This window comes from Chionomys nivalis, chromosome 13, assembly GCF_950005125.1.
Source record: "Chionomys nivalis chromosome 13, mChiNiv1.1, whole genome shotgun sequence".
NCBI lineage: Eukaryota > Metazoa > Chordata > Mammalia > Rodentia > Cricetidae > Chionomys > Chionomys nivalis.
The window spans coordinates 26,745,730-26,773,051 of NC_080098.1; the positions used below are offsets into that span (position 1 = coordinate 26,745,730).

The 27,322-nt window shown below is 47.1% G+C and overlaps 1 protein-coding gene across 1 annotated transcript in view; it reads right to left on the bottom strand.

The window, feature by feature from the left end:
• Pfkfb3 (6-phosphofructo-2-kinase/fructose-2,6-biphosphatase 3) overlaps positions 1–17,476 on the bottom strand; it is an 87,697-nt gene extending 70,221 nt beyond the window's left edge. Inside the window, exon 1 of the mRNA XM_057787696.1 lies at positions 17,344–17,476. Within this exon, the coding sequence (XP_057643679.1) occupies positions 17,344–17,359 (16 nt within the window). The 5' untranslated portion in view covers positions 17,360–17,476. The remainder of the gene's footprint in view (positions 1–17,343) is intronic.
• Positions 17,477–27,322: the final 9,846 nt, after the last annotated feature.

Consider the following 27,322-nt stretch of genomic DNA (forward strand, 5'->3'; position numbering starts at 1 on the left):
CTGGTGTGCATGGTAGCATATCTAATTCCAGCCTGCGAAGGCTCAGACAGAGGATCCCCAAAGCAAACTGGCGATTGAGAGCAGCCTTACCAGAGGGCTCTGGGTTTGACTGACAGACCCTGCCTCAATGAGTAAGGTGGAGTAATCGAGGAAGATTCCTGACATCACCCTTGGGCCCTCACATACATGTTTGTAGATAAGCATACATGCCTGCACACATGTGCACAACACATATGCAAACACACATGTATACATACCTCACACGTATACACATGGAAAGAATAAAAAGACATCAACAAAAGAAGTCTACAGGGTGACTGATTCAAAAGTTTAATAATTCTCTCTGGAAAGCTGTTTGCTGAATCTCTGTCCTTTTGAAGCTGAAGCTAAATTGCTGCTCAGGCAGGTTATACTGACCTCATGTGGGCTGTTCAAAACATCAAACACAGGACCTCAGAGGCACAGCCGCTCAGACAGGGCATGGTGACCTCACACAGGTGACCGAAGGCAACCCCAGAGATGGCCTGAAGACAGCAGGCGCCTCTGTTGTAATGAAGACTTCACTCAGCACACTGAAGTCTACCATGTTGACTCTAGTGCACTGCTAAAGAAGGAATCAGTGGCCCCAACAGCTCTGAAGTTCAGGTAGGAAGCAGTTGTGAGAGGCACTGGTGATTCACTTGCTCCCACCCACATCAGATCCATCAACAGAATGTTGCTATCTCCAGCCTAAGCCACCATCTGCTTGCTGCATTGTGCCTGAAACTCCTACCTGATTAAACTGCTTCACCCGACTCCACGATTTCTTCTCGGGAAAGTGGTTACTGACCGAATGTGTATTTACAACATCGAGTGCATCCTGCTGCCTTAGTGACTGTTCTCCTGCTATGAAGAGACACCACGACCAAGGCGACTCTTACAAAAGAAAGCATTTACTGGAGGCTTGCTTACAGTTTCAGAGGACTGGTCTGGTATCATCATGGTGGGAAGCAAAAAGGCATAGCACTGGAACAGTAGATGAGAGCTTTACATCCTAATCCACAGGCAGAAAAAGAGAAGAGAGGAGGGAGAGAGAGGGAGAGAGAGGAAGAGAGAGAGAGGGAGAGGGAGGGAGAGGGAGACTGTGCCTGAGGAAAGCTTTTGAAACCTCAAAGCCCACCCCCAGCAACATACCCCCTCCAACAAGGCCACACCTCCCCAATTTTTCCCAAGCAGTTATCAGCTGGGGACTAAGCCTGCAAGTATGTAAGCCTACAAGGCTTTTCATTTAAACCACCACAGTTGCCTTCACTCAAACCATCTGAGGCATTCATATCTCCATGTATACAAAGGTGAAGGTTTTTCTGTGGTCGTGGAGAACCTATGGACGCCGCCCACTGCCTTCTGAGCCCCCCACCACTCTGCCCCCATTTCCTCTGTAACAGTAGCTCTAGCTCCTCGGTGCTCGGCTGCCCACCCTAGCCACAAAGCTTTTGCCTGGTGCTTCCCCATTTGCAACATGTCCTGGTCTTTATCATGACCCCTCCTTCCCTCCCTATCTCTGTCCACTTGTCACCCAGCGGCCCCCATACATTCCTTCCTCTTCCTGCTTTATTTTCTCTCTAGCACTTACATATGTTGGACACACTCAGTGTTCATGTTCTTCTCGGTTTTTTGTGGATCTTGTTCCCACTCCAACTCTTGCCATGGTGTCAGCTCCATGGGCACGACTTTTGTCTGATATATGTCACCGTTGAACCCTCACCATTGACACTCAGACTTGGTTCACTAGTCATTCGGTATGTTAGTCAACTTTCCGTCTCCATGACAAAATGCATAGGTCCATCAATTTATGAGTGTATTATAAATTGATTTTTAAAATTTGTGTGTATGTATGCATGTGTGTGGTGTGTGTGTGTGCATGCCTGTGGAGGCCAGAAGAGGGTGATGGATCTCTTGGAGCTGGAGTTGCAGGTAGTTGTGAGCTGCCTGAAATGGATGCGGGGAATGGAACTCTGGTCTTCTGGAAGAACAACAAGTGATCTTAGCCACTAAGCCTCTTCTCTAACCTAACCCCACCCCACCTGTTCTACTCCCACTCTACCTCCCCCTACATTCACAAGGAGAAAAAGTTTACTTTGGTTTCAGATTATATGTACTTGGCTCTGTTGCTTTCTTGCTTGTCCTGTGGCTCCCCTCATGGTAACCAGAAAGAAAAGACAGGAGGTGGAAGAAGCTGAGGTTGCCATATCCCCTTCTAGGGTGTGCCTTCAGTGACTTAACTTCCTGCCATTAAGACCCCATGCCTTTGGGGCTGGAGAGATGGCTCAGTGGTTAAGAGGGCTGGCTGCTCTTCCAGAGGACTTGGGTTCAATTTCCAGCACCCACATGGCAGCTCACAACTGTCTGTAACTCCAGTACATGCAGGCCAAACACAAATGCATGTAAAAAATAGTAATAATTAAAAGACCCACACCTTTGTGCCACATTGCACTAGCACCACAAGGTGGGGACCAAACCTTCAAAACACGGGCATTAGTGGAGCATTTACTTTGGACTACATAGAACTCTCTACGGTGCCTAAGCCATACCCAGAACTTTAGCTGCAAGGAAGCTGGACACTGGGGAAGGAAGGCTGATACTTCCGACCTCTGCAGATAAGCTGGCTAAAAGAGTGACCTCAAAATGATGAATTACAGACCATTATGGCCGTGGAGTGAATTTACTGAAGCAAAACCAGTGTCTTTGTCAATGAAATGGAATACACCAGAAAATAGCAGGGTGCACTGCACATATAGCCTGAGGACAAGCTGTTTCAGGAAACATCTTCCCAAATCAGCAAACAAAACTATTCATCAGAACTCCTGGGGCATCAAGCTTTCTTAAAAGTTTTGCAGTGAGCGGGAGAGAGGGCTCAGAAGTACAGAGTGATCCTTCCAAAGGATCTATGTTAAATATGCAGCACCCATAGCTGCTTGCTGCCTCCTGTAACTCCAGCCCCAGGGCTCTGATGCCCTCTTCTGGCCTCCTGATATACCTTCAATCTCATGCACATACCCACATACAGAGACACATAATGTAAAATGTGGTGGCACGTTCGTTTAATCCCAGCACTTGGAAGACAGAAGGAGGAGTTCTGTGAGTTCAAGGCCAGGCTGGTGTACATAGCAAATGAGTTCCAGGCCAGCCAGGGTGACATAGTGAGACCCTGTCTCAAAAACAAAACAACAGCCGGGCGGTGGTGGCGCACGCCTTTAATCCCAGCACTTGGGAGGCAGAGGCAGGCGGATCTCTGTGAGTTCGAGACCAGCCTGGTCTACAAGAGCTAGTTCCAGGACAGGCTCCAAAACCACAGAGAAACCCTGTCTCGAAAAACCAAAAAAAAAAAAAAAACACACACACACACACACAAGGCTGGAAAGTCAGCTGATTGGCGAAGAGCTACCCACAGTGGGCCTAACAGCCATCTGTAACTCCAGTCCCAGGGGTCCAACGCCCTCTACTGACCTCCACAGGCAATGCACACACGTGGTGTTTTAAAATTTAAATTGCAGGGGCTGGAGAGATGGCTCAGTGGTTAAGAGCACTGACTGCTCTTCCAGAGGTCGTGAGTTCAATTCCCAACAACCACATGATGGCTCACAACCATCTGTAATGAGGTCTGGTGCCCTCTTCTGGTGTGTGGGTATACATGGAAGCAGAATGTTGTATACATAATAAATAAATAAATCTTAAAAAAAAAATTAAATTGCAGGAGCTGGAGAGGTGGCTTAGTGGGTAAGAATACTGGCTGATCTTCCAGAGGACCCAAGTTTGGTTTCCAGAATCCACGTGGCAACTCATAACTTTGTAACTCCAGTCTACAAGGGTCTGACATGCTCTTCTAGTTTCTTTGGGCACTCTCTGCACATAGCACACAGATGTACATGTATACAAAATCCCTAAAATAAAAATAAATAACATCTCAACAAAAAATTTATTTTAATTAAATTGCCAGGCATGGTGATAGAAGTCTTAAACTCCAGCACTTGGAAGACAAAGAGAGGCAGATTTCTGTTAGTTCAAGGACAGCCTGGTCTACACAGTGAGTTCTAGAACAGACAAAGCTATGTAAAGAGACTCCATCTCAAAAAATTTTAACATAAATGAGTGAATCTTAAGAATCTCTTTTTCTTCAGACAGGGTCTCATTATGTATCCTTGACTGGTTTGGAACTCACAGAGATCCACTTCCCTCTGCCTCCCAAGTGCTGGAATTAAAGGCATGTGCCACCACACCTGGCCTTTAAAATGGTTTTGAAAAGCTTTGCAGTAAGATGAACCTAATGGCACAGGCCTATGATATCAGCTTTGATGGAAGGCTGAAGCAGAAAGAACAAAGCCTGCCCCACCTACAGAATGAGTTGAAAGGCAACCTGTCAACTTAATGGGATTGTCGCAAGAATTTTAAGAGTAAAAATGAGAACTGGAGATGTGTTCAGTAGCAGAATGTTTTTTTAAATATTTAATTATTTATTATGTATACAATATTCTGTCTGTGTGTATGCCTGCAGGCCAGAAGAGGGCACCAGACCCCATTACGTATGGTTGTGAGCCACCATATGGTTGATGGGAATTGAACTCAGGACCTTTGGAAGAGCAGGCAATGTTCTTAACCTCTGAGCCATCTCTCCAGCCCCACAATGCTTTTTTAGCATGCTTGAGGACCTGGGTTCTATTCCTAGCACCACCAACAATGAAAATCGAAAGGAAAGAAGAAGGAAGAAGAAAAGAAAAGTCTTCACAGACCTTGAAAGAACGGTACTCAACTTCATATGGAAAAGCAAAAAGAACCAGGATAGCCAAAACAATCCTGTACAATAAAAGAACTTCTGGAGGCATCATGATCCTTGACTTCAAACTCTACTACAGTGCTACAGTACTGAAAACAGCCTGGTATTGGCATAAGAACAGACAGGAGGACCAATGGAACCGAATAGAAGACCCAGATATCAATCCACCCTCCTTCAAACACCTGATTTTTAACAAAGAAGCAGAAAATATCAAATGGAAAAAAGAAAGCATATTTAACAAGTGGTGCTGGCATAAGTGGATATCAACATGTAGAAGAATGAAAATACATCCATATCTATCACCATGCATAAAACTCAAGTCCAAATGGATCAAAGACCTCAACATAAAGCCAGCCACACTGAACCTTACAGAAGAGAAAGTGGGAAGTACACTTGAACGCATTGGCACAGGAGACCACTTCCTAAATATAACCCCAACAGCACAGACACTGAGAGAAACAATTAATAAATAGGACCTCCTGAAACTGAAAAGCTTCTGTAAAGCAAAGGATACAGTCAACAAGACAAAACTACAGCCTACAGAATGGGAAAAGATCTTCACTAACCCCACATCAGACAGAGGTCTGATCTCCAAAATATACAAAGAACTCAAGAAATTGGTCATCAAAAGAATACATAATCCAATAAAGAAAAAACGGAGTATAGACCTAAACAGAGAACTCTCAACAGAGAAATCTAAAATGGCTGAAAGACACTTCAGGAAATGTTCAACATCCTTAGTCATCAGAGAAATGCAAATCAAAACAACTCTGAGATTCCATCCTACACCTGTAAGAATGGCCAAAATCAAAAACACTGATGACAACTTATGCTGGAGAGGTTGTAGGGAAAAGGGAACACTTCTGCTTGCTGGTGGGAACGCAAGCTGGTACAGCCCCTTTGAATGTCAGTGTGGTGATTTCTCAGAAAATTAGGAAACAACCTTCCTCAAGACCGAGAAATACCACTTTTGGGTATATATCCAAAGGATGCTCAATCATGCCACAAGGACACGTGCTCAACTATGTTCATAGCAGCATTGTTTGTCATAGCCAGAACCTGGAAACAACCTAAATGCCCCTCGACCAAAGAATGGATAAGGAAAATGTGGTATATTTACACAACGGAGTACTACACAGCAGAAAAAAATAACATCTTGAATTTTGCAGGAAAATGGATGGAGCTAGAAAACATTATTTTGAGTGAGGTAGCCCAAACACCGAAAGACAATTCTCACATGTACTCACTCATAGGTGGTTTTTAAACATAAAGCAAAGAAAACCAGCCTACAAACCACAATCCCAGAGATCTTAGACAACAATAAGGACACCAAGAGACTTACATAGAACTAATCTACATGGGAAGCAGAAAAAGACAAGATCTCCTAAGTAAATTGGGAGCATGGGGATTTGGGGGGAGGGTTGAAGGGGAGAGGGGAGAGGCAGGGAGGGGAGCAGAGAAAAATGTAGAGCTCGATAAAAATCAATAAAAAATGGACACTTCCATGCAAAAAGAGAGAAAGGAAAAGAAAGAAGGAAAGAAAGAAGGAAAGAAAGAGGAAGGGAAGGGAAGGGAAGGGAAGGGAAGGGAAGGGAAGGGAAGGGAAGGGAAGGGAAGGGAAGGGAAGGGAAGGGAAGGGAAGGGAAGGGAAGGGAAGGGAAGGCATGGTGACACACACCTCTGACTTCAGTACTTGGAGAGGTGGAGGCAGGAGGTAGGAGTTCAGGCCCGCCCTCGCTACAAATTGAGTTTGTGAACAACGGGGGTTACATAAGACACTGACTGAATTAATTCTGCGTGCAGTTTTGTCCTCCAGCTACCGATGCTACTGATCTAAGTTGGCATCTGGCTCCCAGTAGGCACAGATCTCAGTACAAAGGGCAGCCTTTCCCTGGAGCCAAACCCACGGGACCTTCACTTTCTCTCTTCCGGTTTCAAAGTCCACGCTTCCTTTGAGGTATCTTCCCAACTTCCCCTTTGCCTCCCACTAACTGATTAACCCTTTCTCCGTGCAGTACCACTGGGTTGGTGGAAGCAGCCCCAGGGAGAGACTGTAGAGAAAAGCCCCACACCAACGCCTCTACAGCAGCCAGCTTAAAAGCATTTTGGTATCTCAGTGTCTCTGCATCAGGCACTTGAGACTCTGGAAAATCCTCCTCCGGACAGAGGATCAAAACAGTTTCCCGCCTGCAAAAATAGAGGTGGAGGTTGTTTGCTGAGTGGTCCCTGAGGAGGGCTTCTGAAGCAACTTGAAGAAGGAGCTCTGGGAGAGGGCAGGGTAACCCTATGCCTGTCTACTCCTCTGAAGTACCTTGAGTTCCTCTCCTAAAAGTTGAGACACCCTGGAGCCAAGCGTCCTTGCTTAGTCCCTGAGACACGCCCCCGGGGTGGGGGAGTTGTATATACAGTTACTGGGCAACAGGAAGACAGACAGCGCTCAGCAGGGCGCAGGGCAGAACTGTTCCTCCTCAGCCTCGCCTCATTGTTGCTCCCTCCCCATTCCTTTTTGGACGAAAGGGGGTTAGCTTCTTGAGTCTTGAGATAGGGTCTCATGTAACCCATGCTAGTCTTAAATTCTCTCTGAAGGATGGGGACACGTTGTGGCACTCCTTTAATCCCAGAATTTGGGAGACAGAGGCAGGCAGATCTCTGTGAATTCAAAGCCAGACTGATCTACATAGTGAGTCTCTGGACAGCATTGGTTATACAGAAAGATTGTCTCAAATAATAATGATGATGATGATGATGATGATGATGATGATGATGATGATGATGATGATAACCCTCATGTGTACCCAAGGATGACCTTGAACTCCTGACCCTCCCAAGCTGGGATAAATGTACACCACCACTGTCAGATTGATTATGAGGCGCTGGGGATTGAACCCAGGACTTGGTGCATATTAAACAAGAATTGTAACACCTGAGCTACATTCTCACCCTTAGTCCTCAGCAGGAAATCTTAGGTTATCGATTTCTCCTCAGGACAAGAAATAGTGAGCAGTTTTGTGTTCTTTTTCATTTTCTGTAGATTTCAAGTTGCCTGCCATTGGGCATAAAAGAAAACACGAGGACTTCCAACTTTTTAGCCAAATGTAAAAAATGCATAGTCATTTTCTCCCTAGACTGCAGGAGGGACTTAAACAAAGACTTTAGGCTGGGGGAAGCCTATCAAAGGGTGCTTTGTCCTGAAGCAACAACAGACCTGTGACAGAGAAAAGCCTGATCTGAGAGCCAGAGAGTTGGAGGCAGACTCAGTGAAGGAATAAAGTATATTCATGATGCAAATTTCAGTTCTCAAGTCAAAGTCAAAGGAAGGCAGACACCAGAGTCAGGGCCTTTCGTATGACGTCGAACACTTGGCTTTCCCCTACAGATGCTGACAGACATCCAGCACAAAGCCTTTGGAGGACAAAAGTGCAAATGGAATCTCTCCACTCCCCCACCTTTCACCCTTGAGACAGTCTCAAGAAGCTCAGTCTAATGTTGAACTCTTCTTGTTGCCAAGGATGACCTTGAACTCCTGACCTTTCTGCTTTCCTCCGCTCTGCTGGGATTACAGATAAGCACCAACTCACTTGCCCCGGACTCTAGGCATGCTATCCAAGCACAATATCAACTGAGCTGCTTTACCCACCGAGCCCCTCCCTTTTCTCTTGCCTTCAGTTTAGCCATGAAGCTCTGAAGGCCAAACACTTGGTGTCTATGTGGGACAGAGTTCTAAGCAACTGGAAAACTCTGACCTCAGAATCAGGGCTGGGAGAACGTTAGTTCACTTCCTTCTTTCCCAGATAGGTAAGTGGAGTCCAGTGATCTCAGTGGCTTCCTTGAGGTCACTCAAACAGTGCCTGATTGAGGTGAGCTGTCAGGGTCTAGGTTCCTAGGTCCTGGCTGTTCCACGGCTTCTTCCTGTATAAGCAACTCTCAGAGCCATCTCACAGAAGCACAAGAGACTGCAGCTTATTGACAGACTGACCGTGTGGTCCCTACAGGTGGTCACTCAGGAACCCTTACGGCAGAGGACTGGGTTAGTAGATGGTTGTAACAGATGTGAAGCTACTGTGTTCCCTCAGACCACACAGCTCCTGTAGAATGGCAGGCAAGAGGAGAGTCTTTGCCTGTCTGCTTCTGTTCTCGCTCTTCTTGTATGACATCTGTGATTGTTTGAGATTTCTTTCCCCACTGTTAATTTTGGGGGCAGTCTCACGTACCCCAGGATGGTCTTGAACTTGATGTATAGTTGAGGATAACGTTGAACTATTTTTCCGAGTGCTAAGATTATAGACACTGGTTTGTGTGGTCTGGGGATAAACGCAGGGTTTCATGCATGCTCTTGAGTACTGTTTCAACTGAACTACATCCCCTGTACCATGATACATGCGTGGAGGTCAGAGGACAAATTGTGCAGGCAATCTTCCTGTGGATCCCAAGGATCAAAATCAGGTTGTCAGGTTTGGTGGCAAGTACTATTGCCCACTGAGCCATCTCCCCAGCCCCTATAAATACTGAGGAGGATAGGAAGATACAGAGCGAGGGGCATCTATGGCAGACACGGAGGCAACGGTGAGAAGGAGGAAGGGGCTCGCCCCTAGGGTGTTCCGGTGGCTTGGAAGAGTGAAACAAAGACTCAGTTCACAGCAGCTTGGAAATTTCAAACCCACAATCCCCCGGGATTCACGAGCAGTTGGAATTTTAACTCTCTATAAGAAGAAAACCTACTGGATTTAACCCCAGCACTCGGGAGGCAAAGGCAGGCGGATCTCTGTGAGTTCGAGGCCAGCCTGGTCTACAAAGGGAGTTCCAGGACAGGCTCCAAAGCTACAGAGAAACCCTGTCTCGAAAAAATCAAAAAAAAAGAAAACCTACTTGAATGCGTTCTAAGATGTGGTGTGGCCCAGGTTCCCCATGCAGCCAAGGATAGCTATGAATCTTAAACTAACTTAAAACATTACGAGATTTCTTGTGGTGTTTATTTATTTTCATAATTTGATTATGTGGTTCTCAAATGTGAACTTTGTAGATGACAGTGGTGTTGGTGGTACATAGTTGTGACCCCAGGGCTGGGGGAGCAGAGACAAGCAGATCTCTGGGGCTTACTGGCCAACCAGACATAGCGTACTTAGAGAGTTACAGGCTATTGAGAAACCATTTCAAAAACGAAGACGGTCAGCACCTGAGGGACACTGAGCATGCTCTCCGGTTTTCATACATTCCTGCACACAAGCCCACACATGCACACTTACACACACACACATACACACACACACACACACAAGTCTAGGAAGCTCAATCCATACCCAGAAGGCTCTTAGGAATCAAAGAAGCAGAGAGTTCCCTGAATGCAGCCTCCTAAGGCGCCCCAAGTGGAGGACAGCACCGGGCACTGCACTAGAGTCAGGATCCAATGAGAGTGTCAACGGCTAACTCACCTCCTTCCTTAAGGATGTCTTGGGACTTGCTCTTTGTACCATAGTAGGAAGACAAAAGACAGGGGCCTGAATTGGGACCACGAGCACCTCTCATGGGCTGGCACACGTCTCTCACAGGTGCAGAGAGACCCAACATCTGATGCTGTTTCTCCACTTCTCTATAGAGAGAACTTGATTGTTAATGGAGACTTGGTGCATCACTTGGGTCTGCCTGACACAACACATCACACCATGCCATGGCACACCATACCATGCCATGTCATACCAGATCAGACCATGCCAGGCCACACCACACAACATGTGACAGTTCCGGCCCATGTTGAAAAGGCAGACTACAAAGGACTCCGCCCCAGTTCTGTTCCCCACATAATTTGCTGTGAGACTTTTAGCAAGTTACTTAACCCTTCCCAGCCTCTTTTCACTAGTCATGCTAACATCAGGCATCTCTGAGAGTGAACATAGGGATCATGAACTCACATAAAGCACCTTAAAATTAGTTCCCAGCACTTGGAAAGAAGCTGGGAGAATTTGGCCCAGGAGGGAGGATTGTTTTGTTTATTTTGTTTTTATTTGTTTTTGGAGGAGTTTGAACTTAACTACTTTTGTGGTTTTTAAATTTTTAAAATCTACTTCTTTTCTTTTCTTTCTTTCTTTTTTTTTGTTTTTGTTTTTTTGTTGTTGTTGTTGTTGTTTTGTTTTGCTTTGTTTTGTTTGGTTTTGAACTTTGTGAGACGGGGTCTCTTACATGGCCCAGGGTGTAAGTGGATACGCAGCAGAGGTCAATCTTGAACTCCTGAGCTCTACCTCTGGAGTATTGGGCTGCAGGGGTAAATCACATGGCCAGCCTTTGGTTTTGTTTGTGAGGGTGGCCACAGTTCCTCCTCCTCCTCCTTTTCTTCTCCTCCTTTTGAGACAAGGTCTCTCTGGAGCCCTGGATCTCTGGCTGTCCAGGAACTCACTATGTAGACCAGGCTAGCCTCGATTGAACTCACAGAGATTTGCCTGCCTCTACCTCTCTGTATGCACCACTATTTCTGGAAGCGTTCTAATTTTTAAGAGGATTTACTTAGCATCCTTGTCTGTGTGAGTTCATGTGCAGGAGCCCAGAGAGCCCAGGAGAGGCGTCAGAACCTGGAACTTGAGTTACAACGTGGGTGCTAAGGATTGAACTTCAGTTGTCTGCAAGAGGAGTAAATGCTTCTAATGACCCAGCCACCGCTCCAGCCCTTAACTCTAATTAGTGTGCGTGTGTGCGGAGTGTGTGAGTCTTTCTCTGTGTATGTGTGTGATGCATATGTGTGACATGATTTCAGGACAACTTTCTGAAGTCACTTTTCTCTTTCTACCTTTATATACACAGGTTCTGGAGATCAAACTCAGGCCATCAAGCTTGTGTGGCAAGGACCCCTATGCACTGTGTCATCTCCATGGCTCTGGATTTTGTTTTTATTTGGGGGGGGGGGCTGTGATTGTTTGTTTTCTGTTTTGGCAGAGTCACTAGAAGTAGCCTAGGCTTACCTTGAACTTCACTAATTAGCCCTCATTGACCTCAAACTTGTCAGGAATCCTCCAGCCTCTGTCTCTTGTGCACTGGAGATTATAGCCGTGAGCTACTGCCGTGTCTAGCATTTATGACTTGTTTTTATGATGCTGCGGCTCTAACTCCAGCCTCAGGCATACAGGCAAGTGTCCTACCAGTGAGCTACGTCCCCAGCCGGTCATTGCTGTTGGAACTTTCTCCTGCTGTTTACTGTCCTTTCTGATGAAGGGCCCATGCAAGAACACTTGAAACACTATTTTTTGACGGACACTCGTCCTGAAAAGAACCTCAGAAATTTAGTCAAGAGCCCAGGCTTTAGACCAGTGGTTCTCAGGTTGTATTGAAATACAGCGGCCTTTCAATAGTTCCCCATGTTGTAGGGACCCCCAACAATAAAATTATTTCATTGCTACTTTATAACTGTAATTTTGCTACTGCTATGAATGGTAATGTAAATATCTGATAGGTGGTCCAAGGGGTCACAACCCACAAGTTGAGAACCAGTGCTCTAGACTAAGCCATACTCTGTCGCCTACGAGACTCAGATATTTTCCTCCTTTTCTCCCCCTCCCCCATTTCTCCTTCTCTGTGGTGCTGAGGATGGAACGCCAGAACCCAGAGCTCTTTGCATGTGAAACAAGCACTCTCCTACTGAGCCATGTAACCATCCTCCTCACACTGGAAGATCCAGGCTTGAGGTACCAAGTTCTTGTGGAAGTCCCACCTCAACCTCCCGCCACAGTGGCTCCTTGGCTTAACCACAGCTTTCACGACTTCCTCCCTGGGTCTAGCTGACATGTTTCCTGTCCCCCTTTCTGTTTTCTCAAATCTCATGTTGCCTAACTTCTCCTTACTCAAGCCAACCTTAAGCCAGGTCCTGCTTCTTCAGTCAGCCCTGGGACTGAAGATCTTCCCTCGCCACAGCCGCGGTCACCCTGGAGACCAGTCAGGGACAAGATGCCTAGCCCATCGATGCCAGCATCCTGCTTCCCTGACAGTCATTTATTGCCCGGGCCTCAGAGAATATGAGGGGCATTGCCCTTCCCACTCACTCTGCCCATATTACAAATGTCAAAGCAACAACAACAATACTAAAAACAAGTGCCCTACCCCTGCAGTCCACAACAGAAAGGTGGGATGGCCCTCACTAGGCCACAATACCAGTAACACCCAGTGAAAGGCTGTCTTCACCCATCGCAGCTGGCCAGGCCACAGCTCTGTCTGTCCACAGCTCTCTCTGTCCAGAGTCTCATTTCCCTAGCAGGCACGGGATGGGGATGGAGGGCTTTTATCCTTAAAAAACAAAACCTCAGAACTGGCTCTCTGCTCAGGCTTCTTCTGATTTTACTTGCTTATTTGATTTTTGGAAACATTAGAGGCGGTGTTAGAGAGGGAAGAGGAAGAAAGTGCCACTACTTTCTTTGCTCTTAGTTTGTTCTGAGACAGGGCCTCACGTAATCCAGACTGGCCTCAAACTTGCTAAAATCCCGATCTTGCCTCCCAAGGCTTGGAACTGTAGGATTGCACCACCGTGCACAGTTTTGATTCTATGAGACAGGGTCTTGCTATGTAACTCAGTCTGGCCTTGAACTCCCAAAGGTTTGCCAGCTCAGTCTCCTGAGAATGGGGCTCACAGACATTTGCCACCACACCACAATTTGTGTTCAGAATTTTCCTCCTCCTCCTCCTCTTCCTTCTATGGGGTTTCAGACAGCTCAGGCTAGGAAGGATGTTCTTGTATGGTCCTCCACTTTTCCAGTGCTGGGATTACAGGTGTGTACCGCCACTCAGTTTTTGTACTGCTGGAGCTTGGACCCAGGGTCTAGTGTGTGTTGTGCACGAATTCTACCAACAGAGCCAGAATCATAGCCCTGTGCCAACCTCTGACCTTCGCATCTTGACACTTGCTCCATAGCATAGGAGGGGAACTCCAGGGAGGGAGCCCCGTATCTATCTGCTTCCTTAATACCTGGAAAATGCTGGCACGGGGTTTCAAGGATAAATGGATGACTTGGCATGCAATGGCTCACCTTTGCCCTAATGGAATTCAGGAGCTGTTACTGAGTGCTTCCTGCAGGTGAGGCAGGACTTAAGGTTGATATGTACAGGTCCAACAAATCTGCTCTCCACCACTGGGCAAATCCACCCTGCACTACAGCCAGGCAGGTTAATCTGCAGGGACAGCATCTACTACCATCCTGATCCTGGCTTCATAGCTGCCAATGCCGTGAGAACAGAGACACGGGAAAATGGGGTCTCTCGTCAGCCCCACCAGATGCCGGCATCCTCCACAGAGGTCAGGGCTTCAGTCAGACAGTCTGCCCCTTCAGCATCTTGGACCTGAGGTAGATACCCAGCATTCTCGCTAATCTCTGGGGGCTTCCTATGTCCTACCCAATCTTTCAGCTTCAACGAACTCTTCTCACCTGATGTGTTTCCTCCAGGTTCCTACAGTGCTGGTCCCAGGCTTTACGATTGCCAAGACATAAGAAGAGGGCCAGGAATATAGCTCGGCAGGTAAAAGTACTTTACCGCACAAGCTTGAAGACCTGAGCTAAATCCCTGGAACACACAAAGGAGAACCAGCTCTGAAAGCTGCCCTCTGACCTCGATATGCACTCACACTCATGCACACCCGTCAGACACAAACACACACAATAATAATAAATAAACACTAAAGACAGAAGTACATCAAAAAAAATAGGTTTAGCAATTATCCCTTTCTGGCCTCTGGCTCACTGAGAAAGCGTCCTTCATCCATCGGATTGCACTTGGTTTAGGGTGGAAAACAGCAAAGACTTTTTCATATCTTAACTTTAACTATACTCTGAATAGCTGATATGTTCAGAAGGCTCAAAATTAAAAAAAGTATATAGATACATGTGTATACATATGCTCTCCCACCTCTGCCCAGGATTGGAATGGGAAATAGTGGTCCCTTTCATAACTCACCATGTCACAGAGCATGACTCACCAGGATGCCAACACAAACCACACCTAGGCTCCCAGCGGTTCCTACTTGCTGGGTTGCTGCCAACAAACCTGCGGCGGGGTGGCTCAGTGGGTAACAGCCAAACTTGACAACCCGAGTTCAACCCCCAGGACTCACATGGTGGACAGAGAACTGATTCCTGAGATGACATCTACACGTGTGCCACGGTGTGTATGTATAGTCACACACACAAAACAAACAAATAAATAAAATTTTAAAATTTTAAGCTCACAACTTAACATACAAGGAAGTTCTGCCTCAGACTCAAAGTCCACCAGAATCTATGCCTTGGCTCACATCCAAGCATCTGGGAGATCCCGACAGCATGGCCTCCAAACAGTTTCTCACACGCTAGAACCTTCAGAAAGAAACCACGGAATGGAAAAGCGACCCTTTCCTCGCACTTCAGCAAAGCTTCTTCAGATTAACACTAGGAACAAAAGTAGAGCCTAATTTGGTTGGCGGCTGACAAATAGCTTCCCTTTATAATCTAATAATGCCCTAAATAACTTAATCCTTTAACATAAATAAACAACTACAGGCAGGGAAAAACAGCCTAGGCCTGCCAAACCCAGCATTTGGGTGGTGGGAAGATTAGTTCAAGGCCAGTTTCTGATCAAGTGTGAGGCCAGCCTGAGCTACATGCTATCCTATCTTTAAAAATCTCTATCTACCTCCCAAGGGCTAGGAAAATGTGCATGTACTACCACGGCAAACTATAAAGCAAAATCTTATTTTAAAGTCACCGAGAGTCAGGTATGGTCGCTCTTACCTTTAATTCTGGCACTTGGGAGGCAGAATCAGGTGGATAGTGAGTTTCAGACCAACCTGGTGTACATATTGAGCTCCTGGCCAGCTAGGACTACACAGTGAGACCCTATCTCAACCCATCACCCTACCCCGACTTCCTTCAACCCCCTCCCATCCCGCCAAATATAAAATAATTGAACAACCTAATTATTCCGTCCCCTCAGCACTGTGATGGCTAACGGACCCTCTTGCCTTCTTGCAGTTTGCCCACCAGAGACCATAAACTTATAAACATGAGAGAAGTAACTGTGATCAATGACTCTTCACACCGCAGTTAATGAGATGAGGCGGGGACTCTGACACCCTCAGGACAGACAGTTCGGGGAACAGAGTGGTCACATTATCCATGGAACAACAGAGACCCTGAGGACAGTTACTGTGGGCTTAGTCTATGGTCAGCTGACCAGAGAGAATTTATCACCCCGGCTTTCTGACCGAGCTCTCTCATTTGCATATCTCCTGCAGCAGAGGCGAGTGAGCCAGCCCTCTTCCCAGCCGGGAGCTGGGAATGGTACCTTAGCTTGCTTATGAGGGACAAAGGCCACCATAGCCTCCCAGCAACCACAAAAAGAACCTGCCCATTCACCTGAATGATGAAAGAAGAGAAGCTTGGCAAGAAAGGTAGGTAGAGGCAGCTGGGAGAGCCACACTCCGTAGTCTCAACACCTGGAGAGCCAGGCTTTCTTTAGGTCTCTACCCACAAGTCCACTGCCCAGTGGGAGAGCTTTAGGCGGTTTTTTGTTTGTCTTGAGCAAGGTCTCCAGTGGCTCAAAGGGCCTCCCACTTGCTTTGAAGTTTAGAATGGCCTTAAACTTTTGATCTTCCTGCCTCCGTCCCTCCCCCACCTGCCCAAGCACTGCGATTACAGGCACGTGCCACCAAGTCCTGCTGAGCCTCGGGGCTCTCCTGATACCTCTCAACACAAACAAAAACGTAGAGGTCAGAGTCTACACCTCCGCTGCTCCCACTTCCATTCAAGGTTTCGACTTGACCATCGTGCCCCGAGTCCAGCCCAGCTCTAAGTAGTGGCTTGGAGCGACACTAGACCTTCATAGCCCTGCCTGTAAAATGGGACCAAATACTCTGACGACCCCGGCAGTGAGCCACGGGAATCGGCCGGCCTGCAGGGCAGAACGCCAAGCCAAGGTGATGCAGCAGTGGCAGTGGGCAGATCCTGCAAAGCCTAGACGGGCACTGCGTGTGTGCCAGACCGACCTCAGCGGACCACTGGTTCGCTTCTGTTATACTCGCCTGCCGGTCCTCCCACAGCCTGCTCTCTTCCTGTGCCCATTTTGCCGCGGAGGAAACTGAAAGTGCGGGGTAAAAATGACTTTCCCGGGGTGACAATGCAGACGCAGGGCTAACATGGGATCTGCCGTGCATACGACGCGGCCTCCCCCGCTCTGCAGTCGCCCTCCTATGTTGGCTGCCGAGATCAGGCCAACAGAATGACCCAAGTTTCCCAGAAACAAACCCTAAAATTCCCGGTTCTGTGTTCTGTCTGCATCCCGGGGCTGGGTTAGCTAGAAGTACTAGCACTGCGCTATCCGCCTCCCAGCCCAGCGGGGGGGTTCCCGCATCCACGTGGTGTAGCAGCGGACACTACGAGACTGAAAGGGGACAGTGCAGGACTGGCGGGTGCAGCGCAGAGCGAAGGGGCGTAACGCGCGGCAGGATGGCCAGTGCGGGATGGGAGGAGGCAAGGCGGAACCCCAAAGGGACAAGGGTCTCCGCACCTGGGGAGAAACCGGGGACCCCCTACCTTTCCTGAAGGGCATCGCGTCGGGGACGCCGCGCGGGGGACTGGCCCGCGACACCTGGGCAGGCGGACGTCCAAGTGGCAGCCCCGAGGCTCGGGGTGGCCTGCGGGCGATGGGGCCGGCGAGGGAGGGGAAAGGGACATATTTGGTCACAGCCTGGCACGTCACGGCGCGGAGGAGGCCCCGCCGCGGAGCAGGAAGCGCGGGAGTCGCGTCACCCGTGCGCTCTGAGCGCCTGCAGGCGGCGGCCCGGAGCCCGAGGTGGGCGACCAGGTCCCGCCCTGAGCCTAGAGCTTTGAAGGTGACGCCTGACTGTGCAGATGCCAAGCATGGAGGAAAACCATCTAGAAGTGGGTGAAAATTAGCTCATCCGTCAGCTCCTTCGGGCAGTGTAGAGAAGGAATGAACTTGGAGGAATTTTATCTTCTTTTGCCTTAATGAAGTTGGGGCGTTTAGATGACTGGCTGACTTGTATAGGCACTAAATATAGGCTGAGAGGAACAGCCTAGGGAAACTGTATTAACTGGTTAACAGTATTCGTGCTAAGCTAGTTTCACACCTACACCAAGGCATACCTGATGAGGGTGTTCATCTTTAAATCCACAGGGGTGAACGGTTTGTTTCCTCAGAGTCTGAAACAGCTCGTCGCCCACAGTTTGATAATCTGTCCAGAGAGTGTCGCTTAGGGAACCAGAAGGAGGAGGCGGCAGCTTTCTTCAGGCTGGATAGTTGGTTGATCCAAATGTCCCAAAGTAGGATCCTCTTTTTGATTAATTAAGGCTTTCACTAACTAATCAAGCCTAATATAGTGTTATCAGGCTGGTAATTAATTAATCCTAATACTTGAGACCCGGAGGCAGGACCACTGTCCCTTCTAAGCCAGCCTGACCTACACAGTCAACCCTCATAAAACCAACCAACAAGGAAAAAAGAAAGAATAAAAAAAAATTCTCAGTTTGTAGTCAAAGCACATAGAAAGCTGGGGATTGCTTGAGTCCAGGAGTTCAAAACCAGCCTGTGAGACACTCCGAGACCTTAGAAAGTTCATTTCTGTCTAAGGAAACAGCATACTTTCTCTCTCCTTCCTCCCTCTATTCCTTTTTCTGTTTTTGTTTGAGGTCGGTCCTCACAAGTCACAGGCTGGCTTTGAATTCTCTAGTAGACAAGGCTTGGCCTTGAACTCTTGGTCCTGTTGTCTCACACTCCCCAAAACATTCCTGGGACCCACCACCACGCCTTGCTGGAACAAGTTATTCTGTGTTGCACTCTGAAGAAAGCAAGAGTCACGGAACTTCTAGTGTTTTAAACATCCATTCAAATGACAAGAGCTGGCTCTCCACGCAATGGACAGACCTGTCCAGGTGAGCAGAACATTCCAATCGTTTGGGGGTGTGGGAAGAGTGAGTGTGGGGATGTCCTTCCTGTCTTCCTTTCTTCTTCTTAGTAGAATCAGTGTCTCAGTCCGCTGTGGTTTACAGGTTCTAGCTGAAACTCCATCCTTCATTTTGAAGAAAGGCAAAGCCACAGAGAAGGAAGTCACTGTCCTGAGGTCTGTCTCACTGCTTTGCAAAGTAGGTGAATCAGGGTCAAATTCGTGTCCTGTACTACTTTTTCTCAATTAAATCTTTAAAATAAAAGCTGTTCACTCCCAAAGGCTTTACCATCTGCCACCTTTATGTCCCCAAATTGCTCCTAACATCTCCATTGTCTTGAAGAAGAGGAGGTGGGAAGAAGGCAAGAGGATGAGGATGAGCACTGTGAAACGCTGCCTTAAGGACACAACACGGCTCAAAAACTCAGGAACTCATGACAGCTGTGGTTACCTGCCCAGCACAGACCCAAGTGCCAGCCCAAATCCCAGCTCAGCTGGGGAGATGACATCACACTCAGACCCTGCGCCTTCATGAGGAGTTACTGGCAGCTGAGAGTTGCTTGGGGAGGGACAATCATTCTATCTGGGGGCGTGTCACTGGTGGGATTCCTGGTTCTGGGGGGGAATAGTCCCACACCTGTGCACACACGGGCAACACTAGCTGGACTTAGTGGGTTTTCAGAAGAAGGAAAGGGATGGATGGGGAGGAGGATGTGTAGTGGGGATAAAATTGGAGTTGGAGGGTGGAAATAGCACTAGATATGATCGTATTTCATAGTTCAAGAATAAAGACAAGTGTAAATACTGAGAGACCGTGCCACCAAGCATGCGGTTTGAGCTGAAGAAATTCCCCCAGCTGGCTTTGTGTACACCTCTGCCTCTATAAATCCGCTATATCCTACACAGAAGAAGGCAAAAAGAACAAGATAAGCTAGAAAAGTTGGCCTAAGCGATGGTTAAATCTGCTTATAGTTCGATTTATAGCGAAAAGACACAGTAGAGGCCAGCTTCTAGGAGTAATAAAGGTGTCATGTTTAAAGAAGACCCGAGTAAAGCTCACACATCCAAACTGCTACGGCAGTGACATCAGCAAGCCACCTGTACCCGTCGATAAAGACAAAGCCAGTCAAAGCCGTGCTGCCTGGCAAGAGCTCGACACATGGTGTTTACAGCCATGCCGGCTGTCCCAGGAGAATTTAACATCTCTTCAATTTTATGGATTTTTTTTTCATTTTCTTTTTTGAGACAGGATCTCCAGCATGAGCAAGCCTTCAACTTCCTATGTGATTGAGGATAATCTTGAACTTCTGACCTTCTTGCCTCCACTTCCCAAGCATTGGAATTATAGGTATGTCTTCCCATGCCTAGCTTACGTGGTGCTGGGAGTCAAGTCCAGGGCTTCCTACATGCTAGTCTATCTTTCTATCAACTGTGCTACACCTCTGGCCCTAGTGGATACTTATACAGGCTAGATAAAAGCAGGACAGAAAAAAACAGGAAGGGTTAAAAATGGACTTTAAAAGACAGTGGGGTCCACTTTTATTTTAAAGACTGTATGTTGAATTTTCCAGATCCCAGGAGTAAAACAGGTGACATACAACATGGAGACCTCAATCATGCCGCAAAACGGAGTCAACCGTACTCTTAAGGTTACAATGGCCAAACTGTGTCAAAAAGCTCATAAAAACTGATTAAAATTTCTACCTCTTGCCAGGAGGTGGTGGCGCACGCCTTTAATCCCAGCACTCAGAAGGCAGAGGCAGGCGGATCTCTGTGAGTTCGAGGCCAGCCTAGTCTACAACGTGAATTCCAGGACAGCCAGGGCTGTTAAACAGAGAAATCTTGTCTTGAAAAACAAACAAACAAACAAACAAGTAGAATGCTGTATGGAAGGTCCTTCCACAGAGAACAAATTCTAAGCACATGCTGATGTCCAGGGCAGTTACACAGAGAAACCCTGTCTTGAAAACTGAAGCAAACAAACAAACAGATCAATAGAATGCTTCCACAGAGAACGAGCCCTGAAACACATGCAGATGTGGAAACTGAGCCAGCAAGGAAGCAGACTTAACTTAGGATAAAGGTGGCTTCCAGCCTAAGGGACTGAATTCAGTCCCAGCACCCACATTCCAGATGGAGAAAACAAATTCCCAAAAGCTGTCCTCTGACTTTCCCACATGTGCCAAGGCATGCATGCCCATATACCTACATGTATACAGATAAATATGTGTAATTTAACAAAATAAGTTACATTCAATTAATTATGAAGGCACAAGGCCCTCCCCTCCACTGCTAAGTAGTTTCAGAGAAATGACGTCTATCCTGATCCCCTCAAGAATGAGGAGTGAGTCTCAAATGGAGGTCTGTTAGCAGCTGCATGAGACAGGCACCTCTAAGGGCAAAGTCTTACCTTCAAAGTACTTTTTCCCATCTAGAACTTTACGGTTTGAGTTGCATGTGCCGGTAGGGGCACTGTCCGCCATCTTTACTATATGAGCTAAGTAAGCATGACCAGATGAGCTCCTATCTGCTGTTGGATTCTAGCGTCCAAACACCGAGGAGGAGTCGCCCCCAGAGACCACCTCACACACCACAGCCGATGCAAAAGCATGAGGATTTTATTAATTCTGTCATGACAGGGTCCCCCAGCATTCGGGAAGCCGAGGGACCCCGAATAGATGGCACAGGCTACTTTTAAAGGGGCCACAGAAGCAAGGGGGGTTGTTCTTTGACTATTTTGATTGGCTTATTCGAAAGGGCTATTACCAATAATTGACTGGAGAGCTGTTGCCAGATCAGGTGAGGTAAGAGGTCATTTTGACCCCGTTTCCCAGGGGACTGAACCAAAACATACGTATATGGGTAACTGTTCAGGAACTGAGTATGTGCGAGTGTAGCTGTTAGGTCCTTGGTTCCCAGGGGAGGAGGGGAAGCACTATGGCACGGAGGCTGAGAGGATTCAGAATTGTCAAAAATGGCTTCAGGATTGTCTTAAAGTCTTACATTGCCAGAATAGGTTTTCAAATATCTGTGCTAGACCGTAAGCTAAAAATGTGTATCCGTGATGTTCCCTGATTGAACTATGACCTTTGGGAGCATGCTCAGGACTGAGCCTCTCATGAAGTACTTTCTTGAACATGTGCGCACCTTGGATAATCCTCCCCACCTGCTTTGTTTGAGGAGCATGTTGCTCCAGGAAGAGTTCCTGCACTTGCCTTACTAGTGCAGGTAATGAATCTTTCTCTGTTCTCACTTTTTCTTCTGACTTGCTTGGCTTTGACCAATGATTGTATTCATCTGTGAAACTTTCTGAGCTAACAGCAAAGGGGTCTTGCCTGAGAGCAGGTCAGATGAGCTGTCAGACCACTATTGTTGGAAGCATGGACCCCAGTCTGTCTCGGGAGTGGAGGCTGAGCTTTATGGGGAGAGCCAGCTTCCGTGCTATGAGTGACTGGCTACTCCCTTTGACCTTTTCCCTGCTGGGAAGTGGAGGTGGCCTTAGCCTCATGGACTTGGTTGTCACTGACGACAATTTCATCTCGGGCCCGTTGATCCAGATAAAGAGTATGTCAAGAACCGGAAAGTTGGCCCAGTGGGTAAAAGCACCTGCTGCCAGCCCTGACTTCCAGGGTTGGATGTCTGCCCCATGGTAGAAGGAGAGGACTGACTTTCACAAGTTTTCCACTGACCTCTACACACACACACACACATGCACACTCACATGCACACACACACACAAATGTTTTTAAAAAGAGTATGTCAGACAGACTGTTGTGGGGTATCCACCAGAGAAGACTGCTTGGACAAGGGTTTAAGTCAACAGAAAGTCTTTATTAGCCCACCAGCAACAACACTGGGTGTTCAGGATCCTAATGTAGCTCCAAGCCTTTCTCAAGGTGAGCTTTTAAGCACAAAAGCATGTCCTGCATTGACATACTTCAGTTAACAAGAACAATTAGCCAGAGGTGGAACTACAGAAGTCAAAAAGGAAGGCTATAGTACAGTTAGAGACATCCCCAGAACTACGGATTTTGATGGATTAGGTCTTTTTGTTGTTGTTGTTTTGTTTTGTTTTTTTTTGTTGTTGTTGTTTTTTTTTTGTTTGTTTTTCGAGACAAGGTTTCTCTGTGGTTTTGGAGCCTGTCCTGGAACTAGCTCTTGTAGACCAGGCTGGTCTCGAACTCACAGAGATCCGCCTGCCTCTGCCTCCCGAGTTCTGGGATTAAAGGCGTGCGCCACCACCGCCTGGCTAGGTCTTTTTTGTTTTGGTGGTGGTGCTATCTCTGTGCTTAGTTTTACAACCTGAATGGCACTTCCATCATGGAGCCACTTGTGCTAAGGTCTGGGGGCCTGCTACACAGAAAGCACACATCAGGTGTGTCATCCCGGTTGCTGTAGTAGAGCCAGAGCAGGTATCTGCTGAGATGCACCATTCCTCCCAGTTGGCACCTCTACCCCAGTGAACCCATTCATTCACAGGCTACATTGCTGATGGGGACACTGTAAGGCATACATAGAGTATTTGGTCTTTCATCTAAGTTTACAGCCTAGGCCTCAGACTGATGAGGGTCACTTCTAAGCCTGTGAGATGACCGGTGCCTGGAAAGATATGAGTAGGAGATTGATACCCTCAGTCCAAATCCCTGGACCAGTGGCAAGAGCAGTTGATCGATCACCTATGAATGCTTTGATCAACTATGGCTATGCAAGAAAGCCTCCATTTAAACAATTTAGGATAAAATTTTATTTGATTCCCAGTTGGTAAGCCCAGAGGGCAGAGAAGTTCCTTGCCCCACCCACACTTAGCTATCCTTATCCATCTCCCAGCGGTCACTCCTGACTCAAACCTTTCATAATAAAACATTGTGCTACTAAGTAAATGGCCGTCTCTGGTTCTGAGTTATTCTAGTGGGTAACTGAACATGGAAATTAAGAAGAGAGGGACATCTGATTTTTTTTTTAATTTTTATTGTTTTGGGTTTTTCGAGACAGAGTTTCTCTGAGGCTTTGGAGCCTGTCCTGGAACTAGCTCTTATAGACCAGGCTGGCCTCAAACTCACAGAGATCCACCTGCCTCTGCCTTCCGAGTGCTGGGATTAAAGGCATGCACCACCACCGCCTGGCAGGACATCTGATTTTATAGCCAGTTGGGACAGAAGTGTGGGTAGGCTAGGCACTCAACACTCTTCTTTCTTTTCTTTTTACATTTATTTCACTTGTGTTTGTGTGTATGCGTGTGGGCACACACCTGCCACAGACATATGGAGGTCAAAGGATACCTTGTGGGAGTCGGCTCTCTCCTTTCCAGATGGGGGGGCTCAAGGATCAAATTCAAGTCATCGGGCTAGATACCACTGCCCCAAATACTTTAAAGTTCTTTAAATTGTTTTATTCTATATATGTGGGTGTTCTGCCTGCTTGTGTGTCTGTATAGCGCCATTGTACAGCGCCAGAAGAGAAACATCAGTTTCCTGGGACTTAACTATAGATGGTTGTGATTCTGGGAGTTGGACTCAGGTCCTCTGGAAAAGCAGCCAGTGCTCTTAACCTCTGACCCATTTCTCTGGCCACCTCTTTCTCTAATACTTTCTTGGGTCTTATGCTCAGCCTTCAAACTGTGGCTTCTGATACTAACTTCGAGTATCATTAGAATTGGACAAGATCGTAGGATGACCATCTGGCATCCGGAGAGTTGGAGGCTGAGTTCTTGGAAGGGAAACTCCCACACAATTAGTATCAGAAGGGTTATGAGTGAAAACGGTTCAGACTAATATATATATATCCCCATCTCTCTCCTTTGCTTGTTTAGTTGGGAACAGAAGACAAAGAACACGGCAGCTGGCTTTGTTCCATTCCATGTTCAAATAACGGACAGCACCTGTGATTTTAGTTGTTTAATAATCCTGGGAACACTTGCTCTTTTGCTACCAATTGGAATCGGTTGCAGTGTTGCATAACTCAAAGCATGCTTCTGGTATGTCCTTGAAGAAAGAATCAAGACACCTGCTAGGAGGGGCTGGTTTAGAAAACACTCAGTGAGGGCTGGGGATGGAGCTGTATTGGAAGTTGTCTGCCCTGTACACACAGATCCTGGGGTTAGATCCCGAGCTCATTTAAAACAAATGAACAAAGGACAACAACCTGAGCGGGGTGTTCAATGCCTGTAATCCTAGCACTCCCTGGGCGGGAACAGGACAACAAGAGATCAAGGTCATTCTTGGCTATACAATGAGTTCAAGGTCAACCTAGCTATGAGAGACAGCCAGAAAGAAACAGAGGAAGGAGAAGAAAGGAGAAAGAGGGGGAGGGAGTGAAACTCCCGATGATGGGGATGGGCCAATGAAGAGTGAATCTATTGGGCCTTCCAGAGCGGAAAGACAGAGTTAGCGTGGTCAGCACTGGAGGAAGGCAGCAGAGGTATGAACATAGCCTCGGCTGATTTTCAGACACCGAGAATGGATTCAAAACCATTTTTTTTTAAATATTTTTTATGGTTTATTTAACTTTATTTTATGTGCATTGGTGTCAGATCCCTTTCAGACAGTTGTAAGCTGCCATGTGGGTGCTGGGAATTGAACCCGGGTCCCCTGGAAGAGCAATCAATGCTCTTAACCGCTGAGCCATCTCTCCAGCCCCTCGAAACCATTTTTAATTGAAACTATGTCCTTAGGCCTTGACAATATAGTATGAGTCAGAGAATGGAATTTCATCATCACTCACTGAGCTGTCAATTATGCCACTGCCACATCTGCCCTGTCTAATGTGTATCGATCAGAAGGCTGCGCTGTTTCCCGGGCGACCTTGGCTCAGCACAGCAGTGTTTTAAAAATCTAACCTAATTGCCAGGGATCTTGAGGAGACAGGGCTGGGCTCCAGGCTTCCTCCACCCTTTCTCCCTCTATCACTGCGGAATTGTCACCTTGAGTGAGATGATTTGTGCCCTGAGGGCTATAATTTTTTGTTTTGTTTTGAGGCGTAGTCCAGGCTTCTCTAACTTGCTCCATAGCAAGGATGACCTTGAATTTCTAATCCTCCTGTCTCCAGCTCTTGAACACTGGGGTGACAGGCAAGTGCCAGACACCCTGCTTATTCGCTGTTGGGATTAAGTTTGCACAGCTGAGGCAAGTTCTCTACCAATTGAGCTACACCTCTAGTCTTCAGTGTTTTTGTGTTTGTTTTCGCTGTTGTTATTTTAAGACAAGGCCTTATCATGCAAACTGCGCTGGCCTCAAACTTGTGACCCTCCTTCTCCAGCCTGGGATTATAGGCCACAGTTACCAAGCCTAGCTCCCAGGTGGTCCTGAGGATGGAGGATATCGGTCTGGGTGGACATTTAAATTAATTCTCTAAAGGTAGCTGGGATCCCACCCCACCCCCCACACTCCACCCCCCAGCAATCCACATTCCTGGCTTTGCGGGGAAGGTCTAGCTGTTGACACAGCTGTTTCTAGGCCTCACAGAACTGGAGGAAAACCCGGGTTCTTGATCACCCCTCACTGGGGTAGACTAATCCACGCAACAGATCACAGCTCCGATATTTGTTTGGACAAAACAGAAGCACCTCATTTCCCTCACCCTTGCTTTCCTGTGCTGTCAACCCGACGCCACCCCGGAAGTTGTGTCTCTTGCCACGTGGTTTTCTGGTTCCAAGGGTCAGGTATTGAGTTCATCCAGGGTTTTACATTTGGTTTCTTCTAGAGAAAAACATGCTTTAACGGACTCAGCATTGTTTTTTTCCTTTTAGACAAAGCCTCTGGCCCAGGTTGGCCCCCAATTCATTTCTGCCTCCGGCACTGAAGTTGACTTTGGAACTTCTTGCCTCCACCTCCCAAGTGCTGAGATTACAGGCATGGGCAGACTATACCAAGTGGATGAGGTGCTAGGGATGGGCCCAGGGCTTTGTGCGTGCCATGCCAACACTCTGCCAACTGAGCTATAATCTCCAGTTTACCCTCACATTTTTTCCTCTTAACTCTCCAGCCCTCAGCCTTAGAACATCTTAAAGTCAACTGTTGCTTAATTGACTTTATTACATCTGCAAACCCCTTCAGGTGAGCTGATTTGGGTAACTGTATACAAGGGCTGGAAATGTGGAGTTCCTATTAGAATTCTAACCTCTTCTGATGGTGATTTATGAAGACAGTCAGCTCTCACTTGGGAGCTAGTTTACATTGGGAGGGAATGGGCCTTAGGCAGCAGTGGCTTGTGGGCTTCTCTGCGTCCTCAGTCAGCCTGACCTGGCTTCACAGAAAGCACATCCCTTCTCTCTCAAATAATCCTCCCGGTTAATTCAAACCCTGAGCCTGGGCTGGTGGCACACATCTATAATACTCAGGAGGCTCATGAGTTTGAGAGCAGTCTGAGCTACATAGCAAATTCAGGGTCTGTTTGGGATAACATGTCAAGACTCTTGCCTTAGTAAATCAATTTGTCCATATTATATCTATCCATCCATATCAATTTTTATGTGCATCCCTGACTGGAGGAATTCAATTAGTTTTCCTTTCTCCCCTCTGCTGAAGTGGGTTTTTTTATTTATTTATTTTTTTTAGATTTATTTACTTCTGCATATGTATGTGTGCCTGCCATGAGTTTCTGTGCAACACATA